This window comes from Chamaea fasciata, unplaced genomic scaffold (assembly GCF_029207755.1).
Source record: "Chamaea fasciata isolate MVZ Bird 193981 ecotype frontalis unplaced genomic scaffold, bChaFas1.0.hap1 SCAF_5, whole genome shotgun sequence".
Classification (NCBI taxonomy): domain Eukaryota; kingdom Metazoa; phylum Chordata; class Aves; order Passeriformes; family Sylviidae; genus Chamaea; species Chamaea fasciata.
Window position 1 is genome coordinate 64,286,804 of NW_027094090.1, and position 18,965 is coordinate 64,305,768.

The 18,965-nt window shown below is 47.3% G+C and overlaps 2 protein-coding genes across 5 annotated transcripts; one reads left to right on the forward strand and one right to left on the reverse strand.

The window, feature by feature from the left end:
• Positions 1 to 888: 888 nt before the first annotated feature.
• PICK1 (protein interacting with PRKCA 1) lies at positions 889 to 10,841 on the forward strand. Of its 4 annotated transcripts, none has more exons than XM_066184104.1 (13): positions 889 to 939; positions 1,740 to 1,831; positions 2,406 to 2,517; positions 2,984 to 3,112; positions 3,236 to 3,302; positions 4,885 to 4,974; positions 5,399 to 5,452; positions 5,552 to 5,614; positions 5,961 to 6,094; positions 6,864 to 6,956; positions 7,798 to 7,848; positions 9,117 to 9,261; positions 9,523 to 10,841. In XM_066184104.1, exons 2-13 carry the CDS (start codon positions 1,791 to 1,793, stop codon positions 9,762 to 9,764), a joined length of 1,221 nt encoding a protein of 406 aa, XP_066040201.1. In that variant the 5' UTR covers positions 889 to 939; positions 1,740 to 1,790; the 3' UTR covers positions 9,765 to 10,841. The 4 variants fall into 4 exon arrangements, with proteins under 4 accessions (XP_066040201.1, XP_066040203.1, XP_066040202.1 ...); XM_066184106.1 differs by lacking the exon at positions 889 to 939 and adding an exon at positions 1,028 to 1,186; XM_066184105.1 differs by lacking the exon at positions 889 to 939 and adding an exon at positions 1,197 to 1,242.
• A 2,595-nt stretch (positions 10,842 to 13,436) lies between these two features.
• Positions 13,437 to 18,342, reverse strand: SLC16A8 (solute carrier family 16 member 8). Its single transcript, XM_066184658.1, has 4 exons — positions 18,114 to 18,342; positions 17,463 to 17,606; positions 16,060 to 16,923; positions 13,437 to 13,828 (listed from the first exon to the last, which is right to left on the reverse strand). The coding sequence occupies exons 1-4, from the start codon at positions 18,340 to 18,342 to the stop codon at positions 13,437 to 13,439; spliced, it is 1,629 nt and encodes a 542-aa protein (XP_066040755.1).
• Between the last annotated feature and the right edge of the window lie 623 nt (positions 18,343 to 18,965).

The window sequence follows — 18,965 nt, forward strand, 5'->3', positions numbered from 1 at the left end:
AGAGGTCACTGCCTATGGGTCAGTCCTTGTTCCTAGTCATGGAGGAGTTTTCAGTTCAAAGAGTACAGTGTTGGGGTTTGGTTTGGGTTTTTATTTTTTTTATCTGCATCAGTAAGTTGGGTTGGGCAGCCTGGTAGTTGCTCAGAAGCCAGGAGCAGCTGGAAAAGATGACACATAATGCAACAAGGCAACCACATTTCTTTGGGAAATCAAAGCATTCTCCCAATGGTGGTGCTGTCATGATGGAGGCAGGAAAACCATCTCAATACCAGTGCAGTGGTTACTGCCCCCACATTGCAGAGAAGAACGTGTGGAAGCCTGGCAATCCTGCTGCACACATGGCAGTGCAGTGCTTTTGCACACAGCTGTGCTGACTGGCTTCCACATCCACTGGCTTCCTCGGGTCACTGCTGGCCTGCCAGCAGTAGGGGTGATTATGCCAACCAATTTCACAGAATCACTGTATCAATTAAGTTGGAGAAGCCCTCTGAGATCGTGAAGTCCAACCTGTGACCGAACACCACCATGTCAACCAGACCACGGCACTGAGTGTCATGTCCAGTCTTTCCTTAAACACCTCCAGGGACAGTGACTCCACCACCACCTCACTGGGCAGTCCATTCCAAAGCCCAAACACCCTCTCCGTGAAGGAACTCCCCCTAATGTCCAACCTAAATCTCCCCTGGTGCAGCTTGTGACTGTGTCCTCTTGTCCTGTCACTGGTTGTCTGGGAGAAGAGACCAATCCCCACCCGGCTACAGCCTCCTTTCAGGAGGTCACCCCTGAGCCTCCTCTTCTCCCGCCTGACCAGGCCCCGCTCCCCGGGTCCCCATGGCAACGCGGCGGGCGCGCGGGGGGCGGGGCTGGGGCGGGCGCTTCCGGGTGGTGCCGGCGGTGACGTGGCGGACGGGGGCTGACGGCGCCGCGCGGCCGCTTCCGGTGAGCCTGGGGGCCCCTCAGGGACGCCCCCCCGCGGCTGCCCCCGGGACAGTCCCGCCGGGCGGGGGCGGGGGCTGCGCTCGCCCCCTGTCCGGCCCCGCACTGCCCGCAGCCCTGCCCGGCCCCGCCCGGGGGCTGCGGCACCGTCAGCTCTCGGGGAAGCCCTGGCCCCTCAGGGTCCGCTGTGGTGGAGGCATCACCGTGCATCACCTTCACGGCATCACCGTGCCTTGGGTGCTGCCGAAGGGTGGGCGGAAGCCGAACGTGCCGGCTAATTACTGCCCGAAGTTAGATGGAAGCGGGGTTTGTGCATGGGGAAATAATGAGGCTTTCGGTAGAAAGCTTGAACACGGCCTGCCGAGACAGGTGGTCAACGTCAAAAAGTGACGTGACTTGCTATGAAGTCAAAACCAGGGAGGCATGAAATGGATGTCGGGGATAAAACTGTGTGTCTTTAGCAGCCGCAGTGCAGGTCGAGCGTGGGAAGAAGCAGCTTCGGGAAGGGACCACGTTTTGTTCTGTGCTTTGGAAATGCTGCACGTGTGTCAGTCTTGGGTTTGGAACATGCAGCATTCTAGCTCGAGAACTTTGTCCTGTCTTATGCAGAGCAGAGAACCAGAGACACTTGACTCATTTTTCACCTTTTGATGTAAGAGCAGAGACCACAATGTGGCCGTCCAAAAAAAAAAAAAAAAAAAAAAAAAGAAAAAAAAGAGATTGATAAGGGTGACAGGTTGGTTCTCTGTGTTTTTCTATTGTGATCATTCATTTATTTGGTTTATTCTGTTCTTTCTTCCCAGGGAGTTTGGAATAAGCAGGTTCCGACAAAGGGACTCCACTGAACCAAAACAATGTTTGCAGATTTGGACTATGATATTGAGGAAGATAAGCTGTGAGTATTTCACTTGTCTTTTCCTGGTGTTTCTTGAAATAGAAGTAGGCCTTGCAGCCAAGATCTAATGACAGTTGATAAATTTACCTGTGCCTGACACTGTGTGCTGAACGTCGGATTTCCTGTTCAGTGCTGATTTCTTGCTCCCTGGAGAGACTGGCGATGAGGCATTGTTGTGCTGGTGAGCAAAGGAGAATGTTTGTGTTGCTCTGCAGTGACTGCCCTGCATTTAACGTAGAGCACTTGATTTGCATCACATCTGTGTTGTGCAAGTTGTCGTCTCACTCCAACACTAAGTGCAGGTGAAACACTAAAGCGTGATCATGTTTCTTCAGTGCCTAGCGATGGATGAGGGTGTCTCTTCCACCTCTAATCCTTGCATGCAATCCCAAGAAAAAGATAGCACAGAGGGTCTCCCTGCTGGCCCGTGCTGATAGACTCTGTGGCAGAGGTGAAGGAATGATTTCAGATGTGCAGTGCCCATGATGTTTTCCATTCATACTGACTCAGATACTAGGGTTGTTTCATATACAGGCAGTTCTGCCTATGTTCAGTTATTCCTTTATCTTTGTAGGGGCATCCCCACTGTACCTGGGACAGTGACCCTGAAGAAGGACTCTCAGAACCTGATTGGGATCAGCATTGGAGGAGGAGCACAGTACTGTCCCTGTCTCTACATTGTCCAGGTGGGCACATGGGGAGGAAAAAGAAGCCATCTTTTTAAAACAGTGTTGGCCTGAGTGATGGAAAGTGTGGAGAGAGAACTCTATGCTGTTTGTTTTTCTCAAAGTGGGAGATATCTCACTTTTTGATTAAAAGATTTCCCTACTCTTAGTAGTTGTGAAAGAATTAAATTAAGACGTCTGGAATTACCCTTCTCCTTGGAGAGCATGTTAGAATTCACAGGGGAAGAGTGTGACACTCCCAACATCAGGAAATCCTGTGCTCAAGGAGGCACATTCTAGGGGCAAGAACTTCCCGAGGGAACAAGATGATCAGCCCACCTCTTGGTTTGGAAAGGGGGAAAACTGCAGCTTCACCATGGACAAAGTAAAAGTGAATTAAATAGGAGGAATGCAGCTGTTTGGTTTGTGCTCTTTAGCTCTGCGTTGACCTTCCTCCTGATTGCAGATTCCCTGTGCTCTGTCTTAGGTGTTTGATAATACTCCAGCAGCCTTAGACGGCACCGTAGCAGCTGGGGATGAAATCACAGGAGTCAATGGAAAATCTGTCAAAGGGAAGACCAAAGTGGAGGTGGCCAAGATGATACAGATGGTAAAGGTGAGAGGTAGGAGGAGGCCACTGGAGCTTCTGGGTCGTAGTTGGCAGCTTATTGCCCTTGGTTAAAGAGAGCCACTGCTGCCTGCTTCCAGCACAGCAGTTTGGGGTTTTCTCTTTCTGCAGGGAGAAGTTACAATACACTACAACAAGCTTCAGGCTGACCCAAAGCAGGGCAAGTCTTTGGATATTGGTAAGACTGGTTTCTTTCTCCCTAGAGTTTTAAAATTATGCGGAAGGGTGAAAGATTGGTCCCAGCTCCCACCAAAGTAAAATTCCATTTTCTTTCTTGCTCTTAACTCAGTTGTTTTCAAATGGATACTGTCAAAGATAGTTACAAGTTTAAAAAAAAAAATCCTTCCCTGACTTTTTGAAATAGGCTTGAAAGTTAAATCAAGACTTAACTGTTGTTGTGTGACACTGTAGTACTCCACAACGACACAAAGACTCCGACTTCAGAAGGCTGAAAAAGTGACCCCTTTATTCTTGGGAGCTGTCTCCCCTTTTATACTATACACAGACCAATTTGATTGGTGACAAGAAGACAAACCTCTTCAATCACATTGGTCAAACCAGAGGGACATCAAGAAGAAGCCCCTCCTAGGGAAAATCTGTAAACAATTTTACTGTTACAACAATTTGTCTCTTGTTTACAGAAAATTCCCTGGGAAAGGAATTTCAGAAAACCAAACTTCTCAGGCACAAAGCAGGGCTACAGATGTGGGAGGATTGTTTTTCTGTGTTGTGTTTAGCATGGATCTTGAATCTCAACTGCGTAATAATTTAATTAATTTAATACATGTAAGTTATGCTGACCAGTTTTTAGATGTACACAGAAATGTGTCAATTGACAGTCATTGGTGGTGATTTCTAAGCTTGGAGAACAGTAATGAAATACCTGTCTACCCTGAGTTTTGTACAAACATAAATTTTATGGGAGACAGGAGAGCCTTTACTGCTAAAACAAAGTGTCTGGTTTTGAGCTAAGCCTACACAGCTGTCTCCTTTATATGGTCTGCCTTTCTCACTTTCAGCAAAATGTATTCATTCTCTTTGCTCTCATTTCTTTTCCTGGCAATTATGATGCTAATAAATTGACTTGATATGGAAAATTGTAATAGTGAGATGGATTTCTGGGAAAACGGAAGTGTGATGAGAATATGGTATTTTCCAGACAACTGTGGCTTCAGCTGAGCTCTTGGGATCTGCAGGCAAGTCTGCCTGTAAATAAAGGTCACTGAGTCATCTGGTTCCAAGGACTGCATAGATGTCTCTAGTAAATTGCAGGGTATGACCACCAAAGACAAAAATTCCATCAAGAGTTGGCAAAAGGTTTTAACTAGGATTCAAAACATAAAAGTAAGGAAAGAGACAACACTGAGCATTAAGTCCTGATTGTCTTTCAGCCTCATCTCCCAACTTCAGCTGAAGTAATATAGCAGATAACATAAGCAAAGTTTAGTTCCAAATAGGAATATAAGTGCTTGCTTATAGCAAAGTGATTGATTGGGACAGTCTTCCAAAATAATTGCTGGAGCAGTATTGATTGAAGGGTTTAGGATGTGAGAGCAGAGCAGATGGGCAAGTTAGAATATGTGTTATGCAAGGCTGGACCAGAGTGCCCTGTCTCTACAGTATTCTTTCTTCTTGCTGCCTCAGTACTGAGCTAAATGAACTTTATCCAGTGCCTGGAAAACCTGAAAATGTGCTGGTAAGCTTTTCATGCCCATGGAAGTGACCCTGATGGTGGTTTTTAACTTTGTTTTGGCCTTTAGTATTGAAGAAGGTAAAGCACCGACTGGTAGAGAACATGAGCTCAGGGACAGCAGATGCCCTGGGGTTAAGCCGAGCCATACTTTGCAATGGTAAGTATTGTCCAGGAAGACATTTTCCAAATGGAACGCCTACTCTCCTGTGTTTGCCTGCTTTTTATTGTTGCTTGCATGGTCCACATTCTTTTCTTCTGCTCGGCCTTGCTGTTGTGATTGTCTCTGCCCTTCCTGAGTGATACATACCCTGTCCTTGTGGCCACTTAAATGTTATCTCAGGTCAGATTAATTTAAGGCAAGGACCAACTTAGTGAATGCCTATAGGTCATGACCCCACACTATAAAATAAGTTTGCAATCATTTTAAAAGCTTCTCATGTTATATCACAGGAGAGGCATTAAGGGGTGAGGAAAATTTGAACCAAATATATGAAACTGGTATTTTTCCACCCAATCACATCTTAACCATGTCCTGAATATCACTGTTGTAATTCTGTATTCTGATTCTTGCTTCTATTTAGATGGACTTGTGAAGAGATTAGAGGAGCTGGAGAGGACTGCAGAGTTATACAAAGGTAAACTTGGTATTCCATCAGAGACCAGATGGGAGAGAACGATGCATTCCTTGTGTTTCAGTGAAGTGACTTACGCATTTTTTCTGGCTTCCATCATAGGCTTGACAGAGCACACCAAGAGTCTTCTCAGGGCTTTTTTTGAGCTATCTCAGACACACAGAGGTAAAGAGTCTTGAGCAAAGGGAGCACAAACCTTTGACCTTTGGTTTCAGGGGTTTTTTTCAGTACTTAGATGTGCAATTCCCTTACTCAAAGAAAACTAAGGGTCACAGAAATGAGCTGGGAAGGGCTGCCCTCCTGCATTACCAGTCATGGTACTAACACAGGCCCTTGTCCTTCACATGAGACTTTGGAGAAATGCCCTGCCAAACTCGGGTGTTTAGGGAATATGTAGCATCATTCCCCAGCTAATTGTAAGGTTATGGGAGGGAGTCCTAATACTGGAGATAAAGTTTTACTCAGGGTTCACCTCTCCATTCACCTGTGTTTATTTATTCTGCTCATGCAGCATTTGGAGATGTTTTCTCGGTCATTGGTGTACGGGAACCGCAACCAGCTGCCAGTGAAGCCTTTGTGAAATTTGCTGATGCCCATCGCAACATTGAGAAGTTTGGGATCCACCTTCTGAAAACAATTAAACCAGTAAAGAATTTAACCAAAGGAGTAAAGGGTTTGGAGAAGAGGGGAATCTAGAAAGGCAGAAGCCTGTCTTTAAAAGTGTGGTCGTAAAAGTTCCTTCATTGTGGGAAGAAGGATCCTTGTCTGCTTTCCTTCAGGGAATTCTTTTCATAATGAAAAGAACCTGAGAGGTAACATAATGAATCTCTCAACCTTGTCCCTATGACTTCCGCACATGGGTATATTTCTCTCCTTTTCTTTTGGAGATGGGAGAGTAGTCTGACCAGTGTGGTACCTGATATTGGTACCCATAACTGCATTGTGTCACTAAAAGAGTTCAGATAAGCAACTCAGGAACAATGTAAGACTTTCAGTCAATATCTTTGAGTGAGAGTCTCCAAGGGATCTGTGCACTTAGTTTAGCAAAGAGGGAATTTAAGTGTTGGTTTGGGCACCAGTTTCAGTGCTATGTTGGACAGACCATGCTGGGTCATGAAATTTTGAATCAGGGAGAGCTATTTCCAGGACCAGCTGAAAATCAAACAAGTCAAAAGAAGATTAATCCAGGCTAGAAGTGAGGCAAGTATTTCTAGCACAGGAACCACTTGCCAGTGATAGTAATGGAGGCTCTAACCATTCTGAGCCATGATCAAACATTTTCTTTCAAATATGCTAAAGTTCAAAGAAGAGTTAACTCGAGGCAGCCTCATGACCTGTGCTGGGTAAAAGGTTACACTTGACTTGTACTTGTGCTTTTTAGTCTTAATTCAGCAGCAGGATGTTTCCCTTGCAGATGCTCACTGATTTGAATACTTATCTGAATAAAGCCATTCCTGACACAAGGCTGACTATCAAAAAATACCTGGATGTCAAGTTTGAATATTTGGTGAGCTGCTTGTTTGGTTCTTTTTTCTAAGTAGTGGTTGAAATTAAGTTTCATAGAATCATTCTGAAAGTCACATCTAGCCTATATGATCACATATCCATCCTACCATAATCCTTGAGAGAATGCCCTGTTTTTTCCAGTTCTTTGTTTACTGCCAGATTACTCAGATTCAGATACCTACTTTTAACCTAACACTTCTCACTAGTAAGAAAGATCTTACAGTACCCACATGACTTATTTTCTGCATGATCAAAATTTTTCCTGATTTATTTCTGAAGAATTCCTCTGCAATTTAGGCTCCTGAACTCCTCTAAAGAGCTCCCCAGTCCATATTTTTCAGGTAATTTTGGACACTCTTTCTTTAGCCAAAGTAAGCAATTGTCAAGTCGTATTTGCTTTAATTTAGACTTTGTCTATTTTTTTCCTGCTTCATTCCGCTCAGCCCTTGTCTTCTACCCAAAAACAGTAAGGTTGCTCAGTGCACCTGTTCTATAAATGTAGGATTCTATTTCTTTTTACCCGTTGAGAGAAGTACTTGGAGCTGCAGCCCTAAGGCAATGGAATATTGCAGAATCTCTTTCTACATCAATCCTTCCTGCAATTAATCTTTTTCTTTCTGTCTTTATTTATTCCTGTCTCATACTTTTCTTGTACTGTCTTTACTCAAAGAGTAGATGAACACAGGATTTTTCCCACTGTGCTTTCTTCAGAGTCTGTCCACTGAAGGAAGGCTTGGAATGGTACAACCTCACGGGTATGGGCGATGATGAAGTTGTTTCTAATTTTTAATAGTTCCTTCTTGTTTTGCCTTTTTTTTTTCCCAATCTTTAATTCTGCAAAGTCTTACTGCCTGAAAGTCAAAGAGATGGATGATGAAGAGTACAGCTGCATTGTGAGTATCAGTATAATTGCAAAAGTACTCCTGTGCCTGTCAGCACCCAAACTAGTGAATGCATCCTAAGGAGTTACATACATTTGTTCTTAATATATTAGAAGTAGGGGATCCTTAAATGCTACCTGGGAAGCACTGCAGCTTGTTTGCTCAGTGGTTGCCTTTCTCAGTGTTTTAAGTACTGTTAGGTTATGTAAGGAGGATTAAGGTGTTATCTTCACAGATTCCATTTGTGTGTCATGTACAGCTTATCATTAATTCTGGACTTGTTTCAGAGAAATGGAGATTTAGCTTCTCTGCAGCAAAATGCATGTGAAACTGCATTTATAAATTAAGGAAATTGATTAAAGGATCTCTCTTAGCAATAGGGGGTTTATAGTTTAGAGTTTTAGAACTTCAATCCTTAACAGCTCTATTTAAAAAACAGCTAAAGGTATCCCATAAATTCCAGTTTCCCTGCATAAAAGTAACTCTTTTTTTTTTTTTTTTTTTTTTTTTTTTTAATCCTGGGTATCAATCTCAGAGTAGGCATTTGATTTTCTGGAATGTCTAGTTCCCAAGTGCCAGGAAGGAATCAGACCCCTAACACAATCTTTCATTATATGTTTCCAGTCTCGCCCAGCAGAGTGACATCTTTGGATTTTGGCACTTGCAGTGTGTTTAGTGAGCCGTAGTGTGTCATATGGATTTTTCTGTATGTTGTGTTTACAGGTGCAAGGGAAGGATGCTTTGTTGCTGACACACCTAACACCTTTCCAGGCTGTTTTGTAGGACAGTGTATAGGTCCCTCCCTGGTGGTTTCCAGCATTGTGTCTAGATGGTTGTAGATACCAGAGGGTTCCCTGTGTACATACAGGGGAATGTAATTCATTATGCAATCCATACAGGACAAACCTTACAGAGAAGGGCAGAATTTCTGTGTGCTTGATATAAACTTGTTTGTTCTTAATGGCCATCTTACTAGTCCAGATAAGAAGCCATGCCACCTCTCCCTGCTGGGCTGAAAGGTGCCTGTCCTTTTGTATTTGCTTAGTAGTGATGCTTTTCTTTACCACGGTTGGTTGTGTATTTGGCCTTCAAAGTGGCCCCACTGATTGCCAGTTTTTGATGTGGCTCAGTGTTCCTCATGGTTCCTGCTTCCTGACAGGAGTTCCCATGTGCCAGAGGTGTCTGTAATACCCCAGGTCATTGCGAGTCCACATTGGTAGGCAGATTGTGTGTACAAGCACTGTTGTGGGAGTCTCTAAAATGGTGCCTGTTTTTGGCAGGCTCTGGGTGAGCCTCTCTACCGGGTCAGCACTGGGAACTATGAGTACCGCCTCATCCTGCGCTGCCGTCAGGAGGCTCGCACGCGCTTTGCCAAGATGAGGAAGGATGTGCTAGAGAAAATAGAGCTTCTGGACCAGAAACATGGTGAGTGTCACTACTGAGTTCAGCAGACATGGCTTTGGCCTTTGTGTTCCTCCTTTGCCTCAGCTCAGAAGACGACTCAGTTCTTCTTTGCTGAAGAATTCCTTTGTGGCTGTACCCGAGACATCAGCCCTGAGCGGTTGAAAAGGGATTAATGTGTAGAAAATGGTATCTAACACTGGTAGGGGAGCCTTGATCACAGCCTTCACACTGTTTGGGAAGGGAATTTTCACAGATTTCCCCCCCAACATGTCTCCACTATAGTGCAGGACATCGTGTTCCAGCTCCAGCGTTTTGTCTCCACAATGTCCAAGTACTATGACGACTGCTACGCTGTGCTCCGGGACGCAGATGTCTTTCCCATCGAGGTGGACCTTGCCCGCACCACTCTCAGTTATGGGCAGAAGGATACATACACAGATGGGGCGGAAGAAGAAGGAGAAAGCGAGAGAGAGGGTAGCGGGAGGGAGGATGCAAATGGAGAAAAGCTCATTGATGATGCCTGAGTGTGTCAGCATGGCCAGTGGGAGGACTTTGCAGACTTATGAGAACATGTATTTCACGTGGCCATTCATCCTCTCTGATTTCTCTGTGTGTCCAGCCTGGGATTCCTCCTCTGCTTTGGGTGGGGTAGCTGGTTGGATTGGGACCATCCTCTGCTTTCCTCTCTTTTCCTTTGCTTGTTTGCCTGGATATTCTTTTTGCCCCTGGAGACTTCTGCTACCCAACCTGGGTACTGCGGTGTGGGGAGAAAAAGCCGTGCCCACACCACCATGTGCCTCCGTGCAGGCAGGACTCTGCTGAGCACATGGGCAGCACTGCTCTCCTTTGGCACACAGAAGCTAGTTTAGGGTTTGGAGGTGATTACAAATGGTGAGAACAGCCCCCTTCCATCCTCCCCTTGTGCCATGGAGAAGTATTAGCATCACTGTTTGCTGTCTACAAGCTCCTTCTGAGGATCCACCGTAGGACCATGATGGAAATATCCCATCTTTAAACTAGAAAGGAGACACAAAGCCTTGTGGAGAGAGAAAGACATGCTTTGGGATTTTTTAGTGTAAAGACTGACTAGCTTGCTGTCCTCTCTGTGCAACTGTTTCGTGCTGCCTCTGGGCCAGCCAGCAGCAGTAGCTATCTTTCCATTCCCTCACACAAGGGAAGGGGAAAAGGAAAGCTGAGGTAAGTGAGACTGCTGCTTTCCTCCTTCCTTTTCTCTTCCCCTCCCTCCATCCCTGTGGGCCAATCCCAGATGCAGATGGCACTTTCTCTGTTAGTGGGCAGCACAACTGCCAGGAGTGATGTGCTTCTTGGGGCAGAGGTTTTGACTTCTCTGTCATTACATTCTAGTGGTTGTGGGAGAAGTTATTTGAGGGCATTAATTTATGATCGAGGTTTGGTTTTTTTGTGGTTTTTTTTGGTTTTTTTGTTTTTTTTTTTATTTGTGTTCCTCTTTGATTGTTTTTGGAGCTTCTTCATCTCTGTGGGTGCCTGGAAAAAAGCCATCCATGGTCAAGCTGCTCTGGTGAATTAAACAGACTGATGTAGTGACTATTGTCTGTAATAAAGAAATATGTGACATTTCATTTCATGTCCTTCATGCCTTTCCTATAAGAGATTTGTTTGCTTATCTTCCATTGGTTTTAATCTTAAATTATGATGTTGGGAAGATGGGTGTCATGTGCTGGCCATTTTTTTCTTCTTGTACTGGTGCATAATCTTAATACCAAGCTGTGATGGTCAGTGCAGCACAGATTTTCACAGGGAGAGGGTTATAAATGCTGTAGCAAGGCCAGTCCTCCAGTCATATCAGCTTCTTTGCATTTTAGCTTCCCAGGGGAACACCAGCCTTTTGAAGGCCACCAGGTGCCTCAGTCCTACCAAGGTGGCATCCCTGTGCTCCTCCAGGGCCAGCTTCTCCACACAGCTCAGCTGTTGCATCACAAGCTTCAGCGGATGCTTAAGTTTCTGATCCTCTTTCAGAGTTGTTTGTTGTACCAAAACACGGAGCAGTTGAGAGGAACTGAAAACGCTTCATCGGAGTCTGCCTGAAAGCCATTGAGGCAAAGTGTAAAGCAGCATAGCTGGGTTTTTTTAGGAGGAGGTCTGGGAATCTTGCAGCACTGTCTGTAGTGAGATCTCGTACCCTAAGGGCTTTTATTTGCTTTTGTGAAAAAAAATTAAGAGCGGGAAGCTTAGTGGGAAATGTTGACTTGTGACAAAGAAACAGAGGGGGCCTTGTTCTAGTGACTGGCCTGGCTGACAAGGGCAGTTGTTTTCATGCTGTGGACCTTGGACCTCTGGGAAGTTGTGAGCTCCCTCTTGGAGGGCATATTAGTGAATAAGGGAAACCCAGCCTGGGGTTACTGGGGAAAGAGATGCAGAGCAACTTGGTCATGCAGAAACATCAATCTTACCTTGTGGGCAGGGAAAACAAGCTCTGAGAGCACTGGATGAATGCCTGCAGGGCCCTAACAGCTTTGCTGCTGCTCTCATTCTCCCAGAGCTTTGCATCTGGGGTTTGTTATGGGGTTTAGTATTCTTTGGGATGTTTCTAAGTGAGTTTGAATAGGAAAAATCCCAAAGTTACCGCTATGACTGGCTCGAACAGTGGTGTTAGTTATGGTGGGACAAGAGTACAGCCTCATGGGAAAAGGGTTTACCTTCTCCCCTCCAATTCCCAGTTCTTCTGTCTCTTTTTAAACTGATTTTCTTCAACAGCTGTATTTTGCTAATCATTTACTGCTGTTTTTGTTTGGGAGCACCTAAAATGAAACCCTTTCCTTCATGTCCCCATTCCCCTGCTGTCTTTTAATGGCTTTATGGATCCTGCAGTCTCCGCCAACTACCCATTAATTTGTAGTCAGTCTCGTCTGGAATGAAACAAAACTTTTGGTGGCCCCACGTGCTGCCTTCCCTGTAGCCCTCTGCTTAGTTTTTGATCCCTTGTTACAGTCGCAGGTTCCCCCAGGCTCCCTGAGGTGAAGCAGTTCAGCAAACCGGAAGAAAGAGCTTTGGCCAGGGCTGTTTATAAAAGATCCAGTCCTAAAGCAGATTAGAAGTGGTTTAAGCATGCCAGGGAAGGTCGTCCTCTCTGAATCTAGAAATCCAGCACTGTTGTGGGGGGTGAGGGGGTCATGCCTGCCTTACCACATGCTCCAGCACCCTCGTTAGTGGCACTCAGGGACTGGGGCTTGTCCTTCTGCCTTACCTTTGATTCCTTTATGTAAGGAGGTTTTCTCTGTTTAAGAGGAAAACATAGGCACGTCTGGTGCCATTCCTGCTCAGTGGATAATCTCTTGGGACGTGGTTATTTACCTGTCTTGAAACCCCCACCCCCACAGGGGCCAAGTTGTTCCCTTCACACGTCAATGGGACTCACTTGAGCCTAGATAAAGCTGGCTTGGTGCTATTCCTGTCAGCGAGGCTCTGTACTGTGGCTGCACACCTAATGTCATTAGCCTTTCTTAGGTGTCTTCTTCTTGTACCTCAGCAGCAGCCTCTAAGAGAGCACTTCCCTACTTGGGGAAGCAGCATCATCATACCATCCACAAAAGATGTGCCAGGCAGAGGTGGTTGGAGCTGATGGCCTCCTGGTTTGGCAGTGCCTGAGGGAGGTGTTGCAGAGAGCCTGGTGTCTACCCCCATGCTGGTGGCCCCTGGAGGTGGCCAAGTGGTAGCTATGAGTTACACCAGCTCCTAAACAGGCTACCAGTGGGACTGACACTATCCAGAATGTGGAATTGGTGTGAAAAAAACACTGACACCAGAACAGAGCGTACCAGATCTGATTACAAAGAGTCTCTAATTGTTTGTATTCTGTGTTGTGACAATGCAGAAGGAAAAGGAGAGTCCTTGGCAGCCTCTTTGGAAGACTTTCTCCAGGGCTGGTTTGAAAGTGAGGAAAGAAGATTATTATTTTTTTCTTTTTGGTGTTTTCGCTGCTCTGAGCCTGTGTTGTACCACCATGGGTGCAGGATGCAAGTAAACGTATCACTGGGTAGGTTGTGGACATATGTACATAAGGACATATGTACAGCTATTCTTATACCCCTTCCTCTCCTCTTATTTCTTACATCTGCCTTTGTCCCAGCTTTCTGCTCCCCGCATCCCACCTACCCTCCCATGCTGAGGTGCTTGCAAACAAGGCCAGTTTTATACATCCCTGTTCTCTGCCCTGGCTAAAAACTATCCCTCTCCACCATCTGGTCAGCGTTGCAGCCGTCTCGTGCCAACACCTCCCCATCCCCTGCAGGACAGCCACCTCCCTCCCCTCTCTGCTCCTCTGCCACATGGTTGGCCTCCTCGTTGGCCACCACCACGGCATTGTCAGTGCTGTGGGCCGGCTGGTGGTTGTCGCTGCTGTGCTCCTCAGCTTCCTGCACATCGGACTCCGCTTCCTCGGTGTCACTCCCACCTCCCGCAGAGGGGTTGTTCTCTGGGAGAGGCTCCTTCTTCCCTCGGTTCAGGCAGCAGTAGCTGGCAACACCCAGGAAGAGAGCAGAGAGCACGACCTCTGAGCCTGCCAGGTAGAAGATCACCTCATAGTTCTTGAGAGCATCGACCAGGCGGCCTGATGGTTGGAGAAGAAATGAGATGGTTGGAGAAGAAATGAGATGGTTGAATTCAGCCTACTCACTCCTGCATGGACAGCCCAGTGCAGGTGGGCAACACCTGCATTTGGCTGAGGACCCATTCCTCAAGGGAAGAGCAAGAAGCCTGGATATCTAAAGATCACCCTGAATATCTAAAGATCTAATTTAAAGGTTAGAGCCGTGATATGTAATCATCACGGCTCTTTTACTGTGTGGAAAGAGCCACATGGTACTTCCAGGGAAAGTACAGTAACAGTGCATGGTTGGTGTTTTCCCTTGTTTGGACAAACTTAAATAATTGTGGCACCCTCATCTTAGGGTCTCACTCCATGTGGGCCATCTTCTACTTGCCAAGGTGTGAAAAGCCTCTCATGATTTGGATTGGCCAATCTCAGAAAAGAAAGTTTGAGAGGCATTGCTATTTCTTAAGTTCTTATGTCAGGAAAACATTCTGAAGCAAAGAATAAATTTCTCTTTGACAGAGAAATCCCTTTGGTTGGCCCACACCTGATGAGTTCTGTGCTAGAGGTAGTCTCAATATATTTTCTGAATCCAATGGGATTGGCAATGGAGGAAGAGTTCCCAGTCCTTGGTGCTGGGGAGCATGAACAGCTGCCTTGCTGCTGTTAGGATGCAGCCATGGAGCTGCATTCTTCATCCCAGTCTCGCATGCTCCCAAACGCACACATGACCCCTAGTCCATGGTGTGCTACAGTGCCCTGAAACCAGCCCCAGGACACGGTGAGGTGCCTCCTGGAGCAGTCATGGGAGGCACATGGCGAATTCCTCCACAGGTGAATGTGCCCCTGTTCAGCCAAGCCGGATGGCGAGCGAGGAGCCTGCGTGCCCCAGCGCGTGCGTGTGCTTGTGTGTGCGGCTTATCCTGTGCCAAACCCCCTCAGCCCCACGGAGCAGGAAGCAGCTCAGGAGGATTACACCAAACAAAGCCACTTTGTTCAACCCCCTTCTCCCAGCCGAGCACTGTTCTCCCCAAGTCCAAGCCATCAGGATTGTCAGAGCACTCGAGCTTCTTGCACCAGGGGGTCCTACAGCCCCCAACATGACTTGGCTGCCCCTGACATGGCTCTTCGGTGACCCTGCACTGTCTGTGTGCCATTGTACGTGCACACAGCACCAAGGCTCAGCTGAACTGAGGCAGAAGGGCTAGGGATGTCCCTTGTTAGCACCCCACTGGTATGCCTTGCTCCTTGGGGCAAGGTGCTGTTAAATCCCCCTCTCCCCTTCTCTCTGCCGCTGCCTCCAAGACAGGTATTTCTTGACCCTCCCTGGCCTGGGGATTGCCAGGGAGGGTCAAGAAATAAATGTCTTGATAAATAAATAATGTGGGACTGCCCCACAGATTATAAAGTGAGATATGAATTATTGTTAGAATTTAAGAGGGTACTTCCTTGGCTGCTAAATTTTACTTGAGGACTGGTTGGAGTTGCTGAGGGCGGGTTTTACTCTTAACTGGTGGTTTGTGCTGAGGAGAAAACTATTCACATCAAGATTTTCCATGATGGGCTTTACCCCTTGTGTTACAGCTGAAGGAAGGGAATGCAGGAAACAACAGAGTGGATCCTGCCTGGGGATTTTCCATAGTCTTGTCCCTGACTCTTCCTCGCAAATCAGGAAACTGCACTTTGTTTGGAAAAAAGCCTTGGGCATGATTTGGCTTTCTCACATGTGATCAGACACTTAACATTAATCTACACCAACCTCCATTCAACAGCCTGTTTTTTTGGGCTGTTTGTGGGGCATGGACCTTACCAGGGACTGTGACCTAGACTAGACTGGCTGAAAAGCTGTGAGTGTCTTAATCCTCTTAGAAAAATTACCAGCAAATGCCTGTACAAACTGTTTTGACTTGGCTGGCAGCAAAACACCTGTGCATTGGAATTGAGATCAGAACAAAGTGCCATCACTATTCACAGTGCCAATCAAAAGGCCACGGACACCAAGGAGAAATTGAGAGACGCTTTGTCCGAATGAAAACTCTCAAAAGTTTGCCTGCAACATGTGCCTGACCCCTATCCTTATCATGATTCTGTGCAACATTCGTAGTGAAGGCAGAGATCAGCTCTCAGCTTCTAGAGCAAATTTTAAGTTGAGAAATAGGGTCTTTCTTCAAATGCTGTGTCCATGCCCAATACCTGCAATACTGTGGAACAGTGGCAGCCAAATGAATCACCTGTAGCAAGGCACCTACCTGCAGAGGGTGGGCCGATGAGCACGGCGAAAGCCTCAATAAGTAGGACCAGCCCAATGGCGCTGGAGAACTTCTGGGAGCCTACGATGGCCATTAGCACCTCGAACTGCAGTGCCCCCACCATGCCATAGGAGATGCCAAAGAAGACGCAGAAGATGACCAGCCCCGTGTAGTTGCTCGCCCTGGCACTGCAGATGTCTGTCAAGCCATTGAAGAGCATGGAGAAGCTGAACAGATATGCCACGTGAGGACGGACCCACTTCAGCCCTGCCACCATGCCACAGGCTGGCCGGGCAAAGATGTCTATGAAACCAATGATGGAGAGCAAGAACGCAGCCTCTGTGTCTGGTACACCTGTGTCCTTGGCATAGTTGACCAGCAATATGGGGGGCACAAAGAGACCCAAGACTAGGATGAACTTTGAAATGGTGTAAATGATAAACCCTCGGTTGGAGAAGATACTAAAATCCAGAAGCTTCTTGCCTTTCTTGGGCTTCTTCTTGGCTTTCTTGCCTTTCTTGGTTCCATCAGTGGTGCTGATTCCCTCCTCTGTCTTCCCTCCTATGGGCAACATCTCCTTGGCTTCATATTTGTCCTGAGCTTTCCCCATCTTCCTCTTCATGCCCATATCCAGGGGTCTCATGACTGCCCCACAAGTGCAGCAGTTAAGCAGAAGGCCCCCCATGATAAGGAACCCTCCTCGCCATCCAAACTTCTCCAGCAGCACTTGCCCCAGTGGAGAGAGGGAGGAAAGGAAGACAGGGCTCCCAGCAGCAGCCAGTCCATTGGCGAGAGGCCGACGCTTGTCAAAGTAGGTGCCCAGCATGATCAGTGAGGGCTGGAAGTTCAATGCCATACCCAGACCTACATGGAAGTGAGAGCCAGGAAGGAGACACGGAGTGCAAGAACATGAGAAGTGTTTTGCAACAAGCTGAAAACTCCCCTCAGACTATCCTAGTCCTAAAGTCCCGTGATGGGACGAATGTTTTCCTCACAAGCCTCTGTGACTTCATGTTGGTGGAAGAGGATGGGCTAAACCAACCTGTCCACCTGAAGTGGGTTTGAATCAGTTAATTGTGCTCACTCTTAGGCAGGACATGAGCCTTACAAAGGAATTCTGCCTCTTTCCACTGCCACTGTGTAATGATGCCACCTACCACAGTTGCCATGATCACTGAACACCACTTAGGCTTCTTCTGTCTCTCAACCACAGGCCCTGGCTGTTTAGATCCAGCAGATGCATCCCTCACATGTGCAACATTCAGAACTAGATGCTTCCCACAGCATGTGCAAATAGGCGAGGGAGACGATACTAGACATGGCAGTGCTAAAGGGAAATGTAACATGATCTTGACTCTTCCCCATGTAAGCCTGTGTTGCCCCCCAAATCCTGGGGCTCTCACCTGTCAGCACACCAGCTGTCAGATAAAGCTCAATGATATTGGTGGTAAAAGATGCCAGGATCATCCCAGCAGAAGCTAGCAGCCCACCGATGAGCATCACAGGCCGGCAGCCAAACTGGTTCACCATGATGCTGCATACTGGTCCTAGGAGGAAGTAGAGGAGAAAGAGTAGGTGACCAGAAGGAGACAGGACAACTGGGAAGAAGAGACAGGCAGCCTAAGCAGGGCACTCAGGGAAGATGAAACTGTAATGATGGAGCTCACTACTTGGCTGCTTAGATACACATCTCTTGGGTCTGGCCAATGGAGAGAGGCTGGTGGTGTGGAGAATTCTGTTCTGCCCTGCCTTTGGACCCCTATTCCCTGGCGCTTGGTGTGATAGGAACAGCACTTCAGCAATGAGAGCAAACCCTATATCAATTGTCTGGGATGTAGGTGGGGTGACGCCTGAGGTCTCCTGGGGCAGAGGGTTAAATAAGGATACGAGATGCAGCACACTTCCCAAACAGAAGTGGTAGGACAATTGTATTCTGCATCGTGATTCATGACCAGGCCAGTGAGCATGAGAAGGGTCCATGGGGACATGGTCTGGTCTCATGGCAGGGTGGGAAAGGTGTGAGCTGAGGAGGGGGAAGTGTGTCCAAGCATCACCTGTCCCATAGAGCATGGCCAGCATAATGGAGGAGATCCAGGCTGTGTCACTGTAGCCCACATGGAAATCTTTCATGAGCTCCTTGAAGTAGACACTGACGGCTTTTGGGAAGGCATAGGAGAAGCCGGTGATCACAAAGCAGCCAAGGAGCACAATCCAGCCCCAGCCACCATCCGGGGGCTTCACAGGAGCTGGGAGTTGCCCTTCTTCTGGGTCAGGTCTCCCCATCTTCTAACCTAGGAATGAAAAGGCAGGCCGGGAGGAAGTAGGGCGACAGAGAGAGAGAAAGTCTGCTAGTGCTGCAAGAAGAGACAAGAAAAGCAGAGCAGCAAACATTTACTACTAGGTTTCTCTCCATGCCCACCATTTCCAAGCTTTAAGAGGTTCACTGTGGAACCACGTCTGCTCTTTGTACCCTGATCCTGCCAGGCAAGGTGGGATTGCTTTGGGGTGTAAGGTCATGCCTCAGCTGGGCAGAGGCGGGAAGCTCCCCCCTGGGACTGGGGCAGCCCAGAGCTTCATAACCCCTGGGCAAACACAGCTAAGCAGTGTCATAGCTCCCAGGTGAGCCTGGGGTGCTGCATCTGATGCAGCATCAGGATCTGCAGCACTCTCCTTGCTTCATATCCAGCCTTGCCTACAGATGGTGTGAGGCAAAGACCAGCAATGTGAACCCTTTTTGCTTCCTAAAATCTGCCTTTGAGCCTCTCCCATGCCGGTCTGCTCCAGTGGGGAGCCCTCCCAGACTCGCCCTACCACGGAAACCTCCAGCAGTGAGGCAAGGAGATCCATTAAGCCCTCTGCACTTTCCTCTGGGAGGCCCCAGTGCATGGCACTCTCCTTCTCCCTCG